Below are 21,566 nucleotides of genomic sequence, written 5' to 3' on the forward strand. Positions count from 1 at the left end.
TAGAACTGTCAGGCTTACCATAATCAGAATGATAAATGCAGAGTCTTACGTCTTCTTTCCGACAGTAATGCCCATCAATACTTCAAATGCAAACAATTGTGACATTTGACTTTATAAAAATTACCTGGTGCACCAATACTACTTAATTAAATCATTTAAAAACTGCTTTTGTTACATTTAATGAATGATATATTATACTGCAATGAAACATGCAGCAATACAAATACTTCACAATGCTAACAATTAACGCTCACTTCACTTACGGCAATTGACAACACAAGTGCTCCTCACTTCATTCAGTTTGTGCATTCCAAATGAACTGGTTAGCGAGAAGGGTGCTTCTTTGCTAATGAGTTTTGTAATCAAGGCATCTATTTTAATTTCAAATTGGCTAGATTGGGGGAAATTGCTGAACTAAATGACTGGTTCTAATTAAGATTATAAAAATATTCATCATGCAGCAGAATTAGAGCAAGGTCTTGATTTCCCTGCATTTGCATATAGCTTTAGTTTAAGACTGGAAAAAAACTCCTGATAAATTGTCTTCCTTTTAATGAATTGAACAAACACTATATCTGTTTTAGTCATCCTTTCATTTAAAGGCACTGATACATATTCATGATTTTTAAATGAAGTTAAGTGATTTCAATTCTTCAGTTCATTACCATATCGAAGAAGAGACTTCTGTAAATTGCCTGTAAATATTCCCAATCTGAAGGGTTTGGTGGTTTTTTTTGTTTGTTTGGGTTTTTTTGTTGGTTTGGTTTGGTTTTTTTTAACTTTACTAACATTTCCATTTGTCTGTTTGATGGAGCCCTGCCTGCCTGGGAGAGCTGCTGGCAGGTGGCTTGTCCAGCAAAGGACACATGATATGTTTGTAGAACCTGATGTTCTCAGAAGAGCATTCAAAAGGCAAAGAGATGAAAGGCTTATTTGTGGTTAAGTCATGGGAACAGGACTCTATCTGCGTTCAGCTTCTGGCTTTGTTATAGTCCTCAGTGGTAGTTAGGCAATGAAACACTTTAATGACCTGTGCCTGAATACACTATGGATACTCCGGGGACAATGCTTTTTCTGTCAGCTTCACATTTAATTGCAAGCTCTCTGGGGCAGGGATTGCTTCTTAATATGAATGTGTAATACAATGGACCAGTCAGTATGGTAGGAATTTCTAAGAGTAGTTACTGTAATATGGCTTGTATTAAACACGAAACATTAAGTGTTCCTTTATAGCTGGGCAACATACACACTTTATTTCATTCCTCAGTATGATAGGCCTTTAGGAGTAAATTTTATTATGGCAGCTTCCTCAATTTCTTTCCCCTTTGGGTGAAGAAAAGAATGCAGTAGGTGTACCTCCAGCTTCACTCTGCAGGGTGTTCAAATGCCAAGTGACTGGTACAAGACAAATTTGAAACCTCAGTATTGTATCCATAGGACTGGAACCACAGTCATCGTGCTCTTCAGATATCAATGAGCCATGATAAGAAATTAGCCCCAGTGTGTTCTCTCACATCATACAATGAAATGGTGATTCTACCATGAGGATCCATGCGAGAGCAGAAAGAGCTTATTTTCCTTGTTAAATATAATGTTCACATCTTGCTAAGAAAAGCTGAGTTTTACCCCAGAGGTGCAGTCTTGAGCTGTTGCTGATAAAAGGAGAAGTTGCTCACACTTCTGACAACTACGGTTACATTTAAATTCCAGACCAGGAGTGCTGCTGATGACCAGGTGACAGCTCTGGGAGCCTGCTGATTTGTATCAGAATGAGATGTGAGGCAGCCACCAACCCACCTCTCCTCATCAGCCCCGTACCTCAGTTCCTAAGGAAAGAAAACCCACAGGACTGGGCTGGAGTCATGTCTCACTTTGGACATGCAGCTGCACACGGTGCTTTCAGCATGGCTGCAGTGTGCAGCCACTAATTTAGAATTGCGCTGTCCAACATTCGGAGTTCCAAATCAAAGTGCAATATCCTCACTCGAACACAACCCTGAAGTCTTCACGTGCCCAAGTTGCCATGAGAGGCACAGAAAAATCTGAGACCAGGGGCTGGGGCACTTGCTGGGAATGAAGGAGAACACAACTCCCCAGTCTCTGTGCTATTGAAGTTGAGCAGAGCAGACAGAGGGGGAGCTAAGCCTGACATCCTGTAGCACTGGCCCCCCTGAGACACAGGGACCAAGGGTCCTTCAGGGAGCTCAGGTCTCTCTTAATGTCCCAGTAATGTCCCAACCTACTATGACAGGAAAAGAGGAGATGAGGAGTTGTCGTCTTCTCCGTGTGTGTATACAGGTCTGACTTAATTTCTTTATATGACTCCTCTTCACAAGGAGCCACATGGAGAGGACAAGAGGCAAGGGGTATAAGTTGCACTGGGAGAGGTTTCATCTTCGTATAAGAAAGACACTTTTTACAGTGAGAACAATCAATCACTGGAACCTCCCCCCTCAGGGACGTAATGGAGTCGCCATCACTGGAGGCTTTCAAGACGTGACTGGACAGGGTGCTAGATAATCACATCTAGGCTCCTTTTCCCACAAAAGCTTGGACCAGATGATCTTTCAAGACCCCTTCCAACCTGGGCTGTTCTATAAGGCTATGAAAATGGCTCATCACAAAGAATCCCAGACAGATGGATGACTGCCTGGAATAAGGTGCCTACATTTTGAGAAGAACATGAACCCAGCCTTGCCCTCCTCTCAGCAAGTGCCACTGCATTTCTTTGGCAGCTCCCTACCCAACTGGACACTGTCAAATAAAAAAAAAAAAAAAAACACCAAAAAAATCTCAACCTTAGCTGCCTAACTGCCCCGTGTCATACTGGGAGCCTGGGCCCAAACGCCGGGAGAGAATTTCACCTGGCACTAGAGAGGCACTGCCTTCACAGCTCTGGCTCTGCGTGTCTAGGCTATTAAAAAAAAAATTAAAAAAAAAAAAAAAAACAAAACTTTCCCACATAGTCCCAGTATTATCTGTGATTCTTTTTGATAAATTCAGCAGTGTCTAGTCAAGATAGTCAGGGCTCTGACATGCACCACATTCAATTTTCAGATCATAACTTGCCACATCTCCAACACTGAAGGAATCTCCCCAGTCAGACCTGATACTGTCTGCCAGGTGCAACTTGGTGATACAGCAGAATGTTATCTTGCACATTTTATTTATCACCTCATTTGAAGAGCTATTAAGATACCCACTTTCTTTTGTTCACCTCCTGCTGAATATTAAGCCCTATGGAGGGAGAAGCCGCTGATTGCCAAACTTCTTGTTTATCCAATGTTCTCAAATCCATAATGGTGTAGCTGGGGAATTTAAGTTGGTCTGTTATTGGATTATTCAGTCTCTCACCTATTCCCAGCGGGTTCCCAATCACAGTTTGGCCTGTGAGGAACAGGTGGAACTGTATCTCATTGCATAGTTTTTTTCTCTTAACAATCGTGATTTGAAATATTTTGACTATCTCTCTCCGTATTTCCCTAATATTTTCTCTCTTTTAAAAAAAATTATCTCTTAAACAAATATTCATGCAAGAGAGTTGTGCATGCTGCTCTGAAAGAAGTTTCAATGCTATTCTGAGAGAAATTCCATGGAGCTGGAAACTCCTCTCTGTGTCCACCTCCAGACTGATCCATTCCCCAGAGGGGTATTGGGGTGTGGAAAGTTAAGCTTATTGAGAATTAGTTGGTTCCTTGCATAAATGAGACAAACGATGAGGTGCTTGAAATATTAGTATCAGAAATGCAAGACCAATTCAAGATCTTCATCCCCAGCCACCATGAGTGGCAGCAACGAAAACTATACCTTATGTATATGCTGGTATACTGAGCTTTCACAGCACTCCTTAAAGCAGTTTCCAATACTTTCCAACAGAGAATATCACACCTTTTTCATATATTCCCCTTCCCATCACACTTTGATACAAGGGTCATTTAAAATGGCTTCCTACATATTTTCTGCAAAAATCTGTGAAAAGTGGAGGACGAAGCCCCGTTTTACCTTTATATTGGCTCATATATCAAAGTGCCAATATGGACACTAGTAGTGATACCCAGCCTGACTTGCAGCAAAATTGGCTGTAACGTTTACACAGTGTCCACCTTCTGTCAAAGGCCACAGGGGTCCATTAACAGAACCAACACGAGCACACATCAGATTGCACTATTTTATCAATAAAGTAGACACGCACAAAGCTATTGGGAAGAGATGCAAGATTTTCAACTCACAAGATGCAATTAATCTCCCAGGGCCTGATAATTGCACAATGCCACATGGCTGCTCAGAGGAGAGTGATACACGCACCCAGCCCTGCAAAGATTCCTCCTGTCTATGCTTTATATGTTGTGAGAAGACATTAGGGTCTACGAACTTGCTACACGTTCATGCCCACACAAACAGATTTCTTGACTCAGCCATGCTGCATTTATTTGATAATATAAGAGAGTTAGCAAGGCAGAGGAGGGTCATCATTGGTTACAAAAATTAAGAACAGGAACGACAAGCAGCATTGACTCATACTGAAGAAGTATCCTCAATAACCCTTCAGATACTCCAAACAGAAAACAAATAGTGGTAGCTGTGATTTATCCTTAAACGAACGAAGTAACTAGCAGCCACACAGCAAAACATCTTTCAGAAAGCCTGCTGAGCTCCATCCCTCTCACTGAATCTTCTCCCTTGCTCCTGGGAATAGCCTCATGCAGGAAAAAGAGGGACAATACCCATGTGGGAGTGGTAATAAAAGATTTGGGGACTGAACTGATGCTGTATTCAGTTATTTCAGTTGATGGAAGAGCTAACGTTGTCAGAAAGCCTTTGGATTTCTCAGCTACGAAGTCATATTTCAAGGAGAAGTTCTGGTGCAAAGAGATGGGCTCCTTCTCTTAAAGAAGGGGAAGGTAATTTTTGGACATAAGATTGCTGTGAGGCTTGGGCTTTAAACTGGAATCACATAAGACTGGTAGCAAAAGTCCACAGGTAGGTATAAAAACAGATCCATGCAAGGGATAAGCTAAGGGAGTGGGGTTATTCAACAACAAGGCTATAGGAGGAGAAGTGAGAAGAACAATAAGTCTACCCGCAGAGCATCCTTCAATGCCTGAACAGCAAGGCTGACAGCAAGAGAGAGACAGCAGAAGAAGCTGGAAGCATAAACTTATGATCAAAATTGCACATAATAGTGGCATAACAGTGTCTGGCTGAGAAAATTCACAACTAGAATATTACCACAGGAAGGCATCACTTGCTCAGGAAAGAGAGGACAAGCCTTTCGTATCACGGATACATGCACTCGGTCTGAGGTCTCATAGCATTCTCCTAAGCAAGCTAAAAGACTGTAGAAAGTGACAATTACCTGGGTAAAAAACTAACTGGGATACCATATTCTGAAAACAGTTATCACTTGGCCACTGTCAAACTGCAGGAGACTGTGGTTCCACAAGGGTGTCACAGAGTTCTACATTATTCCATTTATTCACTACTGTCTTAGAATAGTGAATACACCTTCTAAAACACCAACTTGGAAGAGATAATAATTCTGTTAGAGGACAGAATTAAAAATGTGTTGGGTTCTTTTAGCTGGTTGGTTGGGTTTTTAATCAGCTGGATAAATAGCGTAATATTATTGTCAAATGTGTAGAAGTTAGCTAAAAAGAAGGAGGAATGCTTAGGATAAAAGAATGATTTGAAAAGAGGCTTGAATCACAGCCATGGGACTGTAGGTCAGAAGACCACAGAGGAAAACTTTCTAACAGGAAGATCCAAAACATTGACTATTTTTATTTCACACAAAAACTTTAATATTGTTTTCTATTTTTATACACAAAAAAAATTTAAAATCTTTTGATTTAGGCAGTGACCCAATCAATTATTTGTAGTGCACTAGCTGTTGATATTTCATTTTGCTGTGTGGAACAACATACCAGGAAAAATGGATTTTCAGATTCGTCATTTTCATTAATTTCCAAGTTGACCACAGCTTGCTTACATCACCATATTATTATCATTTTTATTTGAAAGAAAATTAATAAAATAAATATTAATCTGAAAGCTATTTTCTAATCTAAGAAATGAAATGAAATTTGCAAACTTGTTTACACATTCACAGTTATGTGAGGATGGATTAGATCTTCCCTTAATAGTTCCTACTGCTGGGAGTCAAATTGTATGCATTTGATTTGTTTTCAGAGTTATTTGCATTTTTAGATCTTCTTCTAAAGTAGTCATTGCAACTAGACCTTAAAGGTCAAACACACTTTTAAAGCTTAGAGAGGTGGAAGATTATGGTCTCCCACTGTAGAAGCGTCTGCACCACAGAGCATACAGCAAGCCACTGACTTTCATCAGCACCTTCCTTGTCACAGTATCTGCGGATTACCTGCTGGTTACAGACTAATGATAAACTTTCTATTTTATTGTCCTTTCATGCATTTAAATCAAAAGTGTTTCAGAGCAGTTGTATCTCAAAAACCTTGATACATGAAGTGAGAAAGCAAGTACTATTTGATCCAGCACCACCTATTTTGTGCTAGGTGACTTCATGCTGCCTCACAGGAAAAGAGGCACAAAACCAAAGGACAGAGGAGTGCCAGCAGAACCAGGCTGCCGCTGGAGAACTAGCCCTTGACCACAGCATGGAATCTCTTTGGATAGCCTTCTCACAACTGCAGAGCAGTACTGCAGCCTCTCTAGCCACTTATTTTAGGAGATCTTGATATCTCTCTTCTGGTCAGCAGCACAGAGGTCAAATGATCATTGCCACTGGCATGATCCCATGATCACAGCTAGGAGAAAGGGCATGGCATAGCAGGGTGGGAAGGTGTGAGATCTAGAGAACAAGAGAAGAGAACAACCACAACAGTCTTATGAAGATGCACAAGACCTGATGAAGCTACTTAAGAATTTAAGATTTTTAGCCTAAAAGACACTTTCTTCTTGTCATTGGCCTAACCCCCATCTAATAGAAGGTCATGGTTGACCTCTGGTTCCCACTCAGCTGTGGCAGTACTCCTGTTTCCAGACAGGCAGGAATGTATTACACTGGCTTCTCAGATGACTTCATCTGGGGACTTCACACAGCACCACTGTCACAATCTATAGCACTGCCTTTGCACTCTAACAGCACTGCCCATTATCTCAGTATCAACTGTAATTGCAGTGAAGCTGCATGATCCTGAGCCTAAGTGACAATTCTTTTACAGCTCTTACTAAGCCAAGATGTGGCTGAGCACAATCTATACCCGGGTTATATTAAGCAAACACTTAAAAAAAAAAAAACTGGGAAAAGCACTGCCTCCATGGTTCCACTCAAGGATCAACTTTCAAGCAGCACTTGAGGCCATCTTTCTGAACACTGAAGAAAAGATTCATGAGTGGCCTTGAAAGCAAAAGCAGACATAAAGGCAAAATCTGAACCTCATGTTGCTCCATTTCCATTTGACCAACAAGCTGCAGAGCACCTCATCTTTACTCTTACACTGTAGACAAACTTGTTCAGTTCCTGGGATAAAATAGAAGCAGCCTCAGGGTGTTTCTAACTCCCAGTTCATTTTCCTTGGCTCTCTTTTGAGCAGAAGAGAACAGCTGAGGTAGGCACTCAGATGCGTGAATTTGAAGTAGCAGAAGCAAAAATGCTCTGAGCCACTATTGCTGCACTGGACCAGGGGAGCTAATTACAGTCTCACAGTCAAGTGTGTGTGCATACTTTGTATTTTGATTTCTCCTTCCAGTGGCTAACATGTCATAAAAAGACTACAAAGCACTGAAAATAGAAGTACAGTGTTTCAACCCAAGAGCAGATGCTCTGCACTCACTACAGCTGGATGTCTTTGCAAACGCATAATCAGCATGTCATATCTGGCTTCTCACATCCATGAGCACCTCATCAGATGTCTGTTTCTTTCAGGGCTGTCTTTGGACAAACACCGGTACCATTTAAAATCTTTACCTCTGGTTTAAAAGTGGCATCAAACCATTCCATAAATAGGTTGTCTTTCTAGCCTACTTCAAAATCCCTGTTACACTGAACATCTGAGTGCACAAAACTATATGACATTTGACTAATTCCTTCATACAGTTAGGACTTGATACTATGAAAGGAGTGTATTTACAATAACTTTGTGCTTCCAAATGTCACTCAAGCATCATCAGTAGCATACCAGCAAACCACCTGGTGCCTGCCATAGCATTCTGTTAACAAGTGGATGGAAAGGTTACATCAGGAAGTACAGCGGTAGTAGATTATTTGATTAAATTCTCAGTAACTACTTGTTCAAAGATTTGCGCTAGCCTTTCAAAGGAAATTCTGTCAAATACAAGAGGCACAATATTTTGGGTGTATTTTCCTTATAGCAGAGATGTAACACTGACTAGTTTAGAAAACTTAAAAAAATAACTGTAGGAATTGAAAATCCCACACAGAACACACACACACTTGACAAATTAATGCAAAAAACTTAAAGTGGCTATTCAGCATGTTTTTACTTTCCAGACTATGGATGACAGAAATGGAAGAGAAGAAAGATAAAAGCTTGGCAAGTTTTAAGCTTTCTAAAATTTGTAACTTGATCATCCAGTCTATGTCTCACCTTTGGGCTGTAGTGGGGACTGCTGTTCCAGAACTGAAGCACACACTCTATAGCCACAACACTTTACAAGTCACATTGCACCTGCATTGCTCAGCACCTTTCAAGACAGATGAGTAAGAGTGGGCTTGCAAAGGACAAAGTAACAGACTTAAGAGTTGTCTCACTAACAGAAGGCACTGCAAAGTGACTTAAAAGTGGCACAGAGGAGCTTGTCATCTGTTGCTGCTCACCAATTTCCAGGTAACTGAGTACAGTTTGCAAGCAGAAGGAGCACGCCTTCATGCGCAACAACCAGCTGTTAAGGACTAACTCAGCCTGAGTGCTCGATTCTCAAAGACAGCTCAGCAATCACCAAGGCCTACAGATCAATAGGTTTTTAGAACTGCTCCGTATGTCACGTCAAATCTCAGATTCTTTTCATCTTTCGTATCATCACCACTACTGAAGTTTCCATGCCCATCATGATTTCTGTGCAACTCCATTCCTTTTAGCAAGCTTGCTTTGGAGTCACTGGGTGGGTTTTGAGCACATTTAAACTTGCAAGGCGAGAGCAGCAAAGCACACCATAAATTCTTCACCATCTCTGGAAGTGCGTGGTTCTACACACTATCCCCTTCAAAACCTGGCTCAGGAATCATTGAAATATGAAATCAATTGTTCACCTTTTGATCCAGACTGTAGGCCAAGATCCACTCCTCCTGCTTGGGGTGGAAGAGCAAGCTCTGGATATAGAAGTTCAGACGATACTTCTGGTAGGTAGCCCCTTCATCAGAACTGATGAGGATGCTGCTCTCAATCTCTGGATCACTAAGAAGCATGATCTAAATCAAAAAATGGAGGGAAAAGAGTGTTAATAGAAAAGTGAATCTGAATATCATTTAAAAGTGAGGTCACACAGCACTGATTCCTATTAGATGTATTAAGAACATTGCTCAACAGTGTACATAGCCCATAGGATTTCCCAAATAGAGGGCTTTTTTGGGTGTTTCACTTCCATTTTGTTTGGTGATTCATTCAGTGAGTCCTTTATTTCATTTTATTTTTATCCAGATAAATTCAGAAAGCCCAGCAAGAACGAAAAATGCTATGTTGATATTGAAGCTGATTTTGGTTGGGTATAGCAACTTCAGATAGCCACACCAGGCTTACCTGGTCCCTTTCCAGCCTACCACCTCTCTTCCCAAATGTGGAATACTCTCTCCAAAAGTACAAAACAGGGCACTCCTGAGATTTAAGGTTCATTGTTTGGCAGCTTGTAGAGCTATGAATGAGAGCATCACCTCACTGGAAACACTGAATGCCTACCTGGATCAGCTGCTGGCATCTGAAAATAGTCCATGTGCACGTGCATAAAGATTGATACACAATCTCATATATCATGCTTCCAATTTATACAGTAGGAGATATTCATTCACTCAGTGAACACATAATTTTCCCCAAGCGCGGGAAAGTGTATGACCTCAATTTGTACAGGGAGGAAAACACTTCTGAGCCTCTAATTTTAATTAGAAAATTATTACCAATATTTTAAAATGGGTTGATTCCACATTATCAGATGGCATGCTCTACATAAATGTTATCAAGAAAAATGTTGTGGAAACATTAACACCATCTTATTAACATCTGGAGAAAACGACATCACATTAAAGCAAATGCCAGTACCATAAAATAAAGGCAAACAGTGGGAAATAAATTAGAGCTGTGCTAAACACAGCAGGTTATTGATACAGTAGCTGAAACAAATATAGAAACTGCCTTTCAGCAGGAAAACAGATCCAGGAGCTGCCTTTTTTAGCTAGCTGTAGAATGATCAGCTAGCTGAAATCCATTGCAGTTTTGTTATACTCGTGTGTCCACATTAACCTTTCTTATCCAACTTCACAGAGCTCCAACTTCAAGACTATGATAGGGAAACACATTAATTTTGACAGCAAAAATCAGTTACAAGGAATGGTAAGACCCTTGGTATGTTAGACCTTGATCAAGCAAAAAATTTCAGTGCTTGTTTAATCTTAAGCACCTCATTAACTCCACAAAGTTACCAAGGGAAAGTGAATGTAATGTAAATGGTTTCTGATCCTTTCCATTATGAAAAGGGCCTTTAAAACTAGACCTGAATGTTGTCCCAGGGTGAAGCCACCTGTATGAATCCAGCTTGAGCTCAGAGCTCCTTCAACATCCCCCACATATACTGCTTACCAGCCTCATAAAGCAATCTCCACCTGTTCCCACAGAAAGCCACGCCACAAGTCCTGAAGAAGTGCTCTTGCATTGTGCTGTGGCGCACAGCATGGGAAATGAGAAACGTCCCCACCAGCAACTGACACCCTGGGAATTAGTCTTGAGAATAGGTCCCGATGGCCTCCACCTAGAAGGAAGCTTTGGTACATTTCTTCTTTCTAATCAGATCAAAACATGTATTTCATTTTGTTCCATACAAGAAAGGTTCCCCCACTATTTCAAGATATTTTTTTCTGTCACTGGTGACTTAGACTTCAAAGACATTTTGTCCCTCAAGTATACCCCTGTTCATCTAAAGCATATTGCCTGTGCCAGACAGAGAACTGTAACATACGTTAGTAAAAATCGCTTGGATCTGCAGAATGGAAGGAGGATGTAAGATTGCCAATATAACAAGATGTTCCAGAGAGATCTTACATTTCAAAAGGAAGGAACTTCAGGAATAAAAAGATTTTCCACCTGATGTCACAGAAGGTTGCAAAGTTAATAATGCTGTATATTAAAAGGTCACTGTTAGAGTTCTACCCTCAGATAAGGAGCACAAGACAGCTAAAAGTTGCGTAGACCTGATATGGTACACACACAAAACATCCATTCTGCCCTTTCACACACGATCTGCAACACTTTGGTGGATAGTTCGAGAAATGGGTCAGATGAGATGGAAGAGGTGATGTTTCCACCAGATGGTTCACAAAGCCAGGCAATTTGTTCCTCTAGAAGCATAACAGTGGTTGCAAAATCAAATAATAAAACCATCAAGCTAGGAAAATTAACAGCTAGAGGGAAAGCTGGAAGGGTCTAACAACAGTCATATCTTGTTGTAAGTGCTACTACATTAGTCGCCCACCCCCCTTCACCAAGTTCTGATATCAACTCTCCATTCTTCAAGTGGAGAAAGGAACACATCCAACATCTCTGTTGTCATCCATCCTCCCAGGCAAGGCTGATCCTACACAAAGCAGGATGGAAGAAACAGGAGGCTCAATCAGAGCGGAAAGCAAAAGGCTGCCACCAGTCATGCAGCTAGGACTGGTCCACAGTTTTGTTATGTGGCAAGCAGGAAAAGAAAACTGGGAGTCTCGGCTTTATTTTTCTTATTTTTCATCTTTTTTTCTGCTGGAAGCTATGGCGGGGAGAGGACAACTTTTGGCAAGAGAAATAGCAGGACATTTGCCAAAGGCCTGAAACTGCCACTTCTCATTATGGGACCAAGGCGAAGGATCCACCCCAGTAGTGATTTAGATTAATCTCTTTTCATTAAGAGCCAATAAACAAACTCCAGTCAGAATAAGCATTTCTGCCAGCACCCTGTGTTGCCATTTATAATTGCCATAAAGAATAGCAAAGGAGCACCAGAGAGTTGTCAAATGTAATTTATAGGTTTTTAAGATCTAATCATTTTCTATAATATTAAATTAAATGGCAGCCTTTATTAAAAAGGAAATTAATTCCACCTTGCTACATTCAAGAATATACACACACACCCCTATACATAAAATATTATTTTCAGTTGCTGCCTTCTCTAGTTTAAGTGGACAGGGGAAGGGGAAACACAACTGATTACTGCTAAGGGTAAGTCCTTGAAAACATACTTGAGATGAGCTGGTTTATACTACATAGCTTTTCCTCTAGAGGCTATAGCCTGACCTCCAACATTCAGTGGACAATGAATGACAAGCACCAGACAAAGCAAACCAGGCTGAAAATCAGACTGAACTTCAGGTAGCTCCTTAGGAGATGAATGCAGAGGAAGAGAGCTGTCTGGTACATGGTGTATCTCCTTTAAAGCAGGAGCTTTGGGGGCAATGATGACACATACAGAGCTCCAGTTCAGCAGAACACCAGACACCAGAGAGGGAAGCACATAGAAGGGAGATGATTCGGAGAGGCCACCTTGCAAGAACAACACAAACTATGATGTATATAGACTGATATCTTTGGCATGTGGTCAGGAAACACATCCAGCTCTGAATACTTCAAGAGGATTTATCCCAGGAAATAAGAAGCACAGGCTACAGGCAGAAAGAACAAGGAGGGGAGGTGTCATACCTATACCTGCCATGATATATTTGGTACACAAACCACAGAAGTAGCTAAGAGTCACTCAGATTTGTTGGAGAGTGTGTAGGACCCCTAAAGGAGCTCTGAACAAATGCAGAAGTGGGGAGGAAGGAAAGTGACACCACATTACAGCACAAATCCACTAAAACGGCATGCCCTCTGATGGGGCTAATATAATAAAAACTAAGGCAGGATTTGTAACTAAGAATCTGAGTTCCTGCTACCCTGATTAAAATCCCAAGTATGTCACTGGGTTAATGCAAACACCTTTTGGTTTCACATAGGCTATGTCCAGGTGGATGAGTCAAGATGGTGACACACTCCTCTTCCACTGCTCCAGACTAGCCAGGCACAAAGACGACTGTGATCTGGAATATTGAACCACACCAGTAATGAGCTAGCACACTTCTCATGGGCACAACGCTGCAACATGCCCAGACTCTACTGGCTTGGAGCTACAGGTAGCCTGAACTCATATCTGCCTGAATCTCCCCATTGCAGTTATGCCAAAGACTCCCTTGTCGCTTGTCACTCAGTTTTTCTCTCAGTACCCGTCATGGCTCTGCCCTCACTTTAACAGGCCTGCTTAGCACATCACCGCTATCCTTCCTCTTCTGCACCCAAGGCACAAGAACAACCACCCCCACAGCCCCCATCATATTACCTGTATCCATAGCATCAGATTCAAAAGCTTTATCACCACTCTTGCTCCCTGGTTTTGTGTTATCCCAGCACAACAGAGGTCTGTTTTGTACGCAGCTGAATCTTTTAATAAACTATCTTGGGATAAAAAAAAAAAGAAACAATGTGCCACATAAAAGGCATTTTTATTAGTATTAGTTTTCATTTAATCCTTTTATTTTTCTCAGCAAACATAAATTTTCCCTGTAAATTACCAAAGCGCATCTCTTTTAAATCAGCACGGAGAAGTTTTATAGGTACAATATCTGTAGCAGTAGTACCACTGAGCTACATTAGCAGGAAGCATCCCAGTAAATGAATAAAGAAGACAGGTTCAAAATAAATGTCTTTTGTTCCCAGAAATAAGTAGATAGCATTAAACCATTGTGTACTGCCTTCTGATTTTCCTCTTCATTTTAATGCGCTTTTCATAAGCGGTCCTTTTCAGAGGTCCCATTCACATTCCCATTCGCCTATATAAAGTGCTATTCTAAAAAGAAATAAACAAAACAGTTTTAAAAAAAAATCCACCTACAAACACCTAAGCCTCCATAGCTACAAAAGAAAGCCAGCTCCTTAGCAAAGTATTAGCAATTTGCTCTGTAGCACTGCATTGTCCTCTTCTGCAATTGAAAAGGTAGTTCTGCCACAAACACTGCTGCAAAAACAGAAACTTAAGGTTTCATGTTTACAGCTTCATACTGATTTCCATACTGAATGCGCTCAGCTTACATGTGAAAAGGCTTTTTTTTTTTTTTGGCTTCTTCCCACTAGACCCTCAACTCAGAAGCACTTTAGGTCCCTCCTAAAAAAAATTTAGGTCCTCCCTAAAGCCAGGGTACATCTACATCAACAACAGGAAAACACAAATCTGATTTAAAAAAGAAAGAGAGATTATTTTTTTTATTTTATTCGCTGTCACATTTTTATTTAAAACATTTAAAGGATTGTATGGTCCCACAAGACCTCTGGAGCTAAGCCTACTTCCCAACAAAGTTCCATATTAGCTTTGAGTTTAAAAAGCCAAAAAGTTTCAACAATTCATGCTGAAATGTCAATGCAAACAGAGGATTTCTGCTTTGTTTGGACTTATGATGTCCTTTCCTTCTTTGAAACTGAAAAACCAAAATCAAATGACATTTAAAGGCTTAAAGATATAAAAATCATTTTCTTCCTTCAAAACTCAGTTCATCACAAGTATGTTCAATGTGAATAGTTTGGAACTGTTTTATGGGAAAAGTAATTTTTTATTGCTGAAGCATTTTAGATTAAATGTTTGACCATCTGAAATTTCTCACTGGCAAATATTTGGTTATTCATTCCCCGCCATTCTTCCTCTCGTCTACATCATTATTGCAATTTACTTGCCCTGCAGGCAAAAGGATGCCCTCAGAGCATATACACAACCTTAACCTCTTAGAACACAGCTACACAGCATATCTAAAGCCCCTCTATGCCAACCCCATGGAGGACAGATGCAACTCATTGCAGAGAAAATCTTATCCTTTTTTCTTCTTTCCTCACCACGTGTCAGTTCAATTAAAGAACATCAGTTTAATTAAGTCAGCCAAAACCCCTTTGAGAAAAAAATGTACTGGTGTCACAAGTAACTGTCTACTTACCAGCAAAAGTAACACCCATATAAATCAGCATTAAGCTAAAAATATCTTTGCATGATTTGCATTAGTTTAGAAAACACACCTTAACTTTACTCAAACTTTGACAGATGTTCAGAAATTGCTAGGTACCTGCTCACTGCCCTGTAGATATACTGACTCCTGAAATAATCAGGGGAAAAGGAAGCCAACCTCTACTTTCCAGTCACCAAGACCACAGTCTCCATCAGAGAGGAAAAAATGGGAGATGGCAGTGAAAAATCTGAGGGACATCTGCTCTCTGGGAAGCCAAACAAGACAGCCATGAAGAGGGCAACAGCTTCCACAAAATTACTAACTTTGCATCCCTAAAAGAAAACACTCATTGCAATCCCTTGTGTTACAGAGTAGCCCAGATTTGGGGCTCCTTCTTGGTTCACATAGCTCAAAAACTTCCTTAATGTTAAGGATAACCTGTGGGCATCAGTCAAGAAGTAAAGGTGCACTGAGCTTTCATGAGAGATAAATTGTCTGGACCTTCCCCGTTTCCACTTCTTGTAACTTCACTTCTTATTGCTCAAAATTTAACATTAATAACAGATTTAATTAATGAATATAGCGCCAGATCGCCATCTCGCAGAACCATAACGCTGTAATCTTAAAGGATGAAGTGCACTGCACTCACTTTATAAGGGTTTATGAAGCATGTGTTATAAAAGTACCTCAACCATAAGGCTTTTATACCTTGGCACTCACTTCAATACAATCCCATAAAATCCAAGCAATCTTTAAGCGTTAAAGGTGACTTTCACTACTGTATTTATTATTGGATAATGAAAAATGAGTCAGACATCCATAGAAACTGAGCAATGAAATAGAGTTTCCTGAGACTTTTGCATTGGGTCTGCATTATACGTACCGTGACCAAAGAACGAAACAGCTCTCTCAAGACCTTTCAGGCACTTCATGCTAACCTCTCTCCAGAACTTCTTTCCCATCAGGACTTCTCCATAATTACAAACCAACCTCTACTCTGCAGAATTCCATTGCTTGTCACTGAACCACATGTCACCAGCTGTTTTTGTAAGCACCCAACTCCTGTGAAGGACCTCCTCCACAGACTCCCCCAGCTGTGCTGGAGACTGCACCTCTCTCGAGTAGGTTCATTTGAGAAGACAGCATAGGTGTCTGACATTAACATCAGGGGGACTCCACCTGTGGGTTCCCCATCTTTCCAGCATTGAGAGAGAATGATCTGAGCACATCATGCTCTTCAGGTTACATTCAGGTCTTATGCCTTTGTAGAATGTTTTGTCTTTTGTAGAGGGTACATGAAAGAAGAGGACCATTACAAGGTAGAAAGTAATAAACTATAAAATGATTTTTTTTTTTTAACCTAAAACATCAGGGTCTTGTGGTGATACTGCAACACAAAAGAGGACATTACTGGGGTGCTTGTTCTTTTTTACGAATATCAAATCCTCTTCTAATGCAATATGCAATTATTCTGCTGTCCCTTTGTTGTATCTATGTAGACAGCCCACCTTCAAAATTGAGAGAAAGTTTCATCATAAGTTTTGTAAATTGTACCACAACAATGTTCTGCATAGATATCGAGACCATTTTGTCAATAAGAAATGATGCAAGCATAAATCTGCTGTCCAAACAGCACATCCTCCCCACCAGGATCAAGCACCCTAGGTTCACTGTTAACCTGAAAACCCCATCAGCAGAATCCTGGTACTGTCAGAAATAAAACTAAGAATTTTAGCTACAACCAACCCAATTTGTGCCTTGTCTCGACAGAACTCTGAACCAGTAGTTCAAGGGAGCATAAGTCTGGCCTATGAGGATGAATAATCGACATGCATGAGATACTAGTATTACACTCAGACACTAAACATGCAATTGGAATATATAGTCCTAGCATGTGCTACATACAGTTGGCTCAGTCAGGGAAGAGTACACATCAAAGATTACAGCATCTCAGTAATTCTTTCATTTGCTTCTCGTAAAGATTATAAAGGATGGAGATGCCAGAAAGAATCTGGGGAGACTCTGAGATAGAGCAGTTCGGTGGCAAAAGAATGATTATCTATCGTGCTCCTGTCTGAAAATCCATAGGGTAGATATCTTACATGATTAACTCTAAGAAAAGAGATTAGTAAAAGCATGTCAAATGAGGACCAGCACCACCTTGCCTTCTCTAAGGAGATGCACATCAGCCCACCATGCTTGTTTATAGTGAATAACCCTGGTTAATCTTTCTGACCTCTATTGTTTCTCATATCTAATTATATCCAGATTACAATTACAATTAACTGTTCAGATCTGTACAAAATTAAAACAGGTTCTTGGCACTGCAACCATACCTGCCACAAATTGCCATACAAAAACAAACCACTTCACAGAATTCCAAGCTCACACACACCAGCCCCTATGGAGACAGCACTTCATTTAATTACCACCTCTGGCAGCTGTGCAAGAGCACAGATGCACCTTGCAGGATGCCCTGAGGATCAGGAGCAAATCAAGGCTAAATTGGATACAGAGCAAGAGCCCCTCAAGGAAAACCACTCTGCCATGCTCCTTGGCAGGTGGGAAATGAAATATCATGGCTGTAAGGCTTAGGCAAAATCAGAACTGGAAAAAGATACTCTAAGGCTGCTGTCCTAACCTGCCCACAATGCCAAATCCCAGGCTGGATCCAATTTGCATTCAAAGGAGTGGAATAAGCCGTTGCACTAGACCCAACAAAGCAGAACATCTCATCTTTGTTTTACTGCTAAGCAGGTCAGAACAACATGTCTCCCTGCTTTCTCTTGTCTTTTTGGCACTGGACACATGTACTTTTCACTTTTAATTACAAGGCACAGCAAGCATTTGCTTGTTAAATTTCAGGTGCCAGTGGGGATGGAAGCCATCCAAAAAGCATGTGTTTGACCTGGCAAAGAGTGACTGATTGGCAACGGCCACATGCTTCATTGTAAAACCTTTTCATTGTCACAGCAAGGCAGAGTTTACCCAAGGTTACTCCATTATACTCTTGTTACAGCTGCACATTCTCCAGCTCCCCACAGATTGTCAGAGCACAGTCCTCTGCCACAGTAATCCCACCTTCCTGAGGCCACTTTGGTGCTGCATGCTGTTCAGCTATTTTGCCAAAGGCTTTTCCATATCACAGCATGTTCATGCATAGTTCCCCTCTACAAACTGCCAAATGGGTTACAAGCATCACCAGTTATGGCTGGTTTTGTATGTATCCAGTTTGACGAGCACTTCTAAGACTGGGCCTGGACCAGAAGTAGAAGGAAATCTGGCGGTGACCTTAGGCAACAACCAGTGCTTCCACAGGAAAAACAGACACCAAATCAGCAGAAGAGAAATGTAAAACTTCTGATCTATATTATGCTTTGCTCTGGAGTCTGGTATTTCTGCATAGCATAGTTCTGCACGATGCCTTTTTACTCTTCTCGATTCTACATAGGAAATTCCTAACTGTCACAACATCTGACACACTGTTTTGTGGTCACCAGCTTTTTCTAGTGACACAGAACAGCTCTGATCCCAAACTGTGTGCACAGAAAGAGAAAAGCAGCATTCACTGTTCTAATTATATGTTATTTGAGTAAATGCATGGTTGTGCTATTCTCCATAGAACTACAAAGTAATTTTCACTATTATGGTAACTTACCGTGTAAGCAGAAATAGTCACAGAAAATAATGCTATCAGTAAGGAGAGGCTGTGCGCACCACAGCTGCTGGAACTGAGAACACCATTTATATAAAAACACTCCTCTGATTATAGGTCTCACTTGGGAGAACGCTTTACATGTGGGAATAAGTTTACTCACAGTAGTTGCCCCATTACAGAAAACAAAAAGATGTGCATGGATAGTTACTCATGGGGGTAAACTTTAGCAGCCCATATACAGCAGTCTATTTCATTTGAGGACAGTAGAGTGTTTCACGACTCTTTAGAAAAATAAAAATTGTATTATGTATCTCCCTTGAGGCCATTAAACCTGAATACAATTTTAAATGCATCATTGCTTCTCCTCTGCTTACACACTTTATTTTTCTGCTTTTTAGTCAGATTGCAGAGAGAACATAGACAACAGTCAGCTTTATCAATGTTCGCATCCAGATGCTAATGATCTATCTCAATTTACTTACCTGGCATCTATTACTCATGTCTCTCCCTAATGTACTTCTCTTCCTAACATGCCCCTACTGAAGGAAGCCAAGGAGATAGGAGAAGGTCTACCCATTTTCTGGATGGAAGGTTGAGGCACCCAAAAATTAAAGGTTAAAGTTACAAAACATGATGGCATTGCAGTGGTCTGCACAGTAGCACTCAGCTCTAAGCTATCCACTGTAGTTGCAAGCTCCACATGCTAACTCAGGTGCCAGAGATCCTAATATATGGGAAGGTTCAGGACGTAGGAATAGGATTCACAATTACCAGCTCCACTGGCTTTGACTTTTTCCATTACATTTGCAAAATTAGCTTCCAATGATACAGTCCTTGCAGGTTTATGGTAGAAGTCTTGTCCGCGATTACACACCAAGAAGGTGAGTGACTGCCCCAGTGGCTATGAATCACAGCCGCTATGTCCTGTTCCAACAGAGCCACTGATACCTCACAGCCTTGGGAAAAATCACACTTTCCTTTCTGTATCCTTCCATGCACAGACGTGAGCCCTTGTCACTGCACTGTCCTGAAGAACTAGTGTAAGAGGAAAGGGAATTGGAAAAGGCAACAAAGGTTTTATCTGCAACACAACCCTGACACTTTGGTTTAAGAATCAATTGGCAAAAGGATCCACAGTGCAGCTTGGGATAAAGCAATTTACACAGAATTGATCACATCAGAGCTGAAGTCAGAGTTACTGCACTTACACTGTAAGAGGCAGATGTGCATATATGGCAGAAAGTGAGACAGCCTCCTGACCCTTCAACCGCCAGCACGGACCCTGCAGACACTGCTCATGTCTTCTACTAAAAATGAGAATTCACTCAATGAGCAATGCTGAATTTCTTTACTCTTCACTTTAGAAAATAATGAAATAAAAAGACATTTTGCCAAAGATCGTTGGGTTTGAGGGTTGGGGTTGGCAGGGCGGTGACTTTCCTTAAAGAAAAATAACTGTGCTCTGATGAACCAGCTCGTGTCACTGAAGATCAAGGTCAGAGCATTATGCAGTCTTCAAAAGGACCCACCTGCCTGTTTTCCAAGAGCTGCTCTCCACCCATTCTATTATTTTTCCTCCTTTTTAATAACAGGACATGCTGACTCGTTATTATTGATTGATTATCCTGCTGTCTGTGAAGCACCATTCCCCTCCTCGCTAATTCAAAACTACCTCATTTTTCATACTTCATAAATTAATATATTATTGGAGCTGCGGCAGTAAAGGAGAGGGCCTTGTTTCATAGAGAGGTAGGGAGGGTGGAGAAAGGAAGGAAGTCTCAAACCTGCCCTACATCAGGATCTGCAACTGTGCCCACCCTGCTGACAGGCTGGGTGTTAAGTACAGGCAGCCCCTTACAAGCTGATGCATCCTGACAGTCCCTCTTTGTCCCTGTAACCAAGGCAGGGTACTCTGAAAGCTCACATGGGTCCGCTCTGCCCACTTCATAAAAGCAATGGCCATGCTAAGTGGCAAAATTGCAGCTTTATTTTAGTGGATATTATAACTTCTGATCTGTCCTTTAACACTTGCTAGCTAAATTAGAGCAAACTACCTCTTTATTAAATACTGACAGCCAACTCTGGGAAGTCCAGATCTAAAAGTGGATGTGACCTTTCCAGTTTTACCCCATCTCTTCTCTTTATGACCTCGTACCATCCCTAAGGCTCTGTAGGGCCCTGATTTTAGCAATACAAGGTGAAGCAGGCAGAGAGAGCAACAGGAGAGGTGGACTGGCTTCTGGAAGCCAGACAAGACAGCCGTGTCATAGATGTGCAGCAGTACCCTGCCAAGGTGAGTCTTACCTGATAATTGGCCTTTTTTCCCCAAACGTTATTTGCAAGTCCTAGAAAAACAAAGCTGACCTATTGGTTTGGGTTTCTCCCATCTTTCCCCCTCACAATCTGACTCTGCAGCCACTTCAGTAGACAATGAAGTCCAGTGATACCCTCCTCAACCAATCTTAGGGGTTTTTAGGATGATGGGGCTGGGAACTGTATGTTTAAAGTGGTAGATACCTACATTTACCATCATAAACTGTGCAAAACAAACACTGCTCACCCACTCAGTTTTTGCACACAAAGCAACCTCAGGGAATTGTGCATGCTAAATAAGTCAGGTCCAAAGGGTTTGAATGCTGATTTGCCTTTCCCTAAAATCTGTGCCTGCTTTCATTCAAGTGGCCAATTTTTTCCCCAAAGTCCCAG

General features: G+C 41.1%; 1 protein-coding gene across 1 annotated transcript in view; it reads right to left on the bottom strand.

Annotated features, from left to right (window-relative positions):
* Positions 1-21,566, bottom strand: part of SORCS3 (sortilin related VPS10 domain containing receptor 3) — a gene marked incomplete at both ends in the record, with an annotated part of 312,909 nt that overhangs the window by 131,309 nt on the left and 160,034 nt on the right. Inside the window, one exon of the mRNA XM_082311355.1 lies at positions 9,251-9,409. Within this exon, the coding sequence (XP_082167481.1) occupies positions 9,251-9,409 (159 nt within the window). The remainder of the gene's footprint in view (positions 1-9,250; positions 9,410-21,566) is intronic.

Source organism: Platalea leucorodia (assembly GCF_965183815.1).
Source record: "Platalea leucorodia genome assembly, chromosome: 4".
Lineage (NCBI taxonomy): Eukaryota > Metazoa > Chordata > Aves > Pelecaniformes > Threskiornithidae > Platalea > Platalea leucorodia.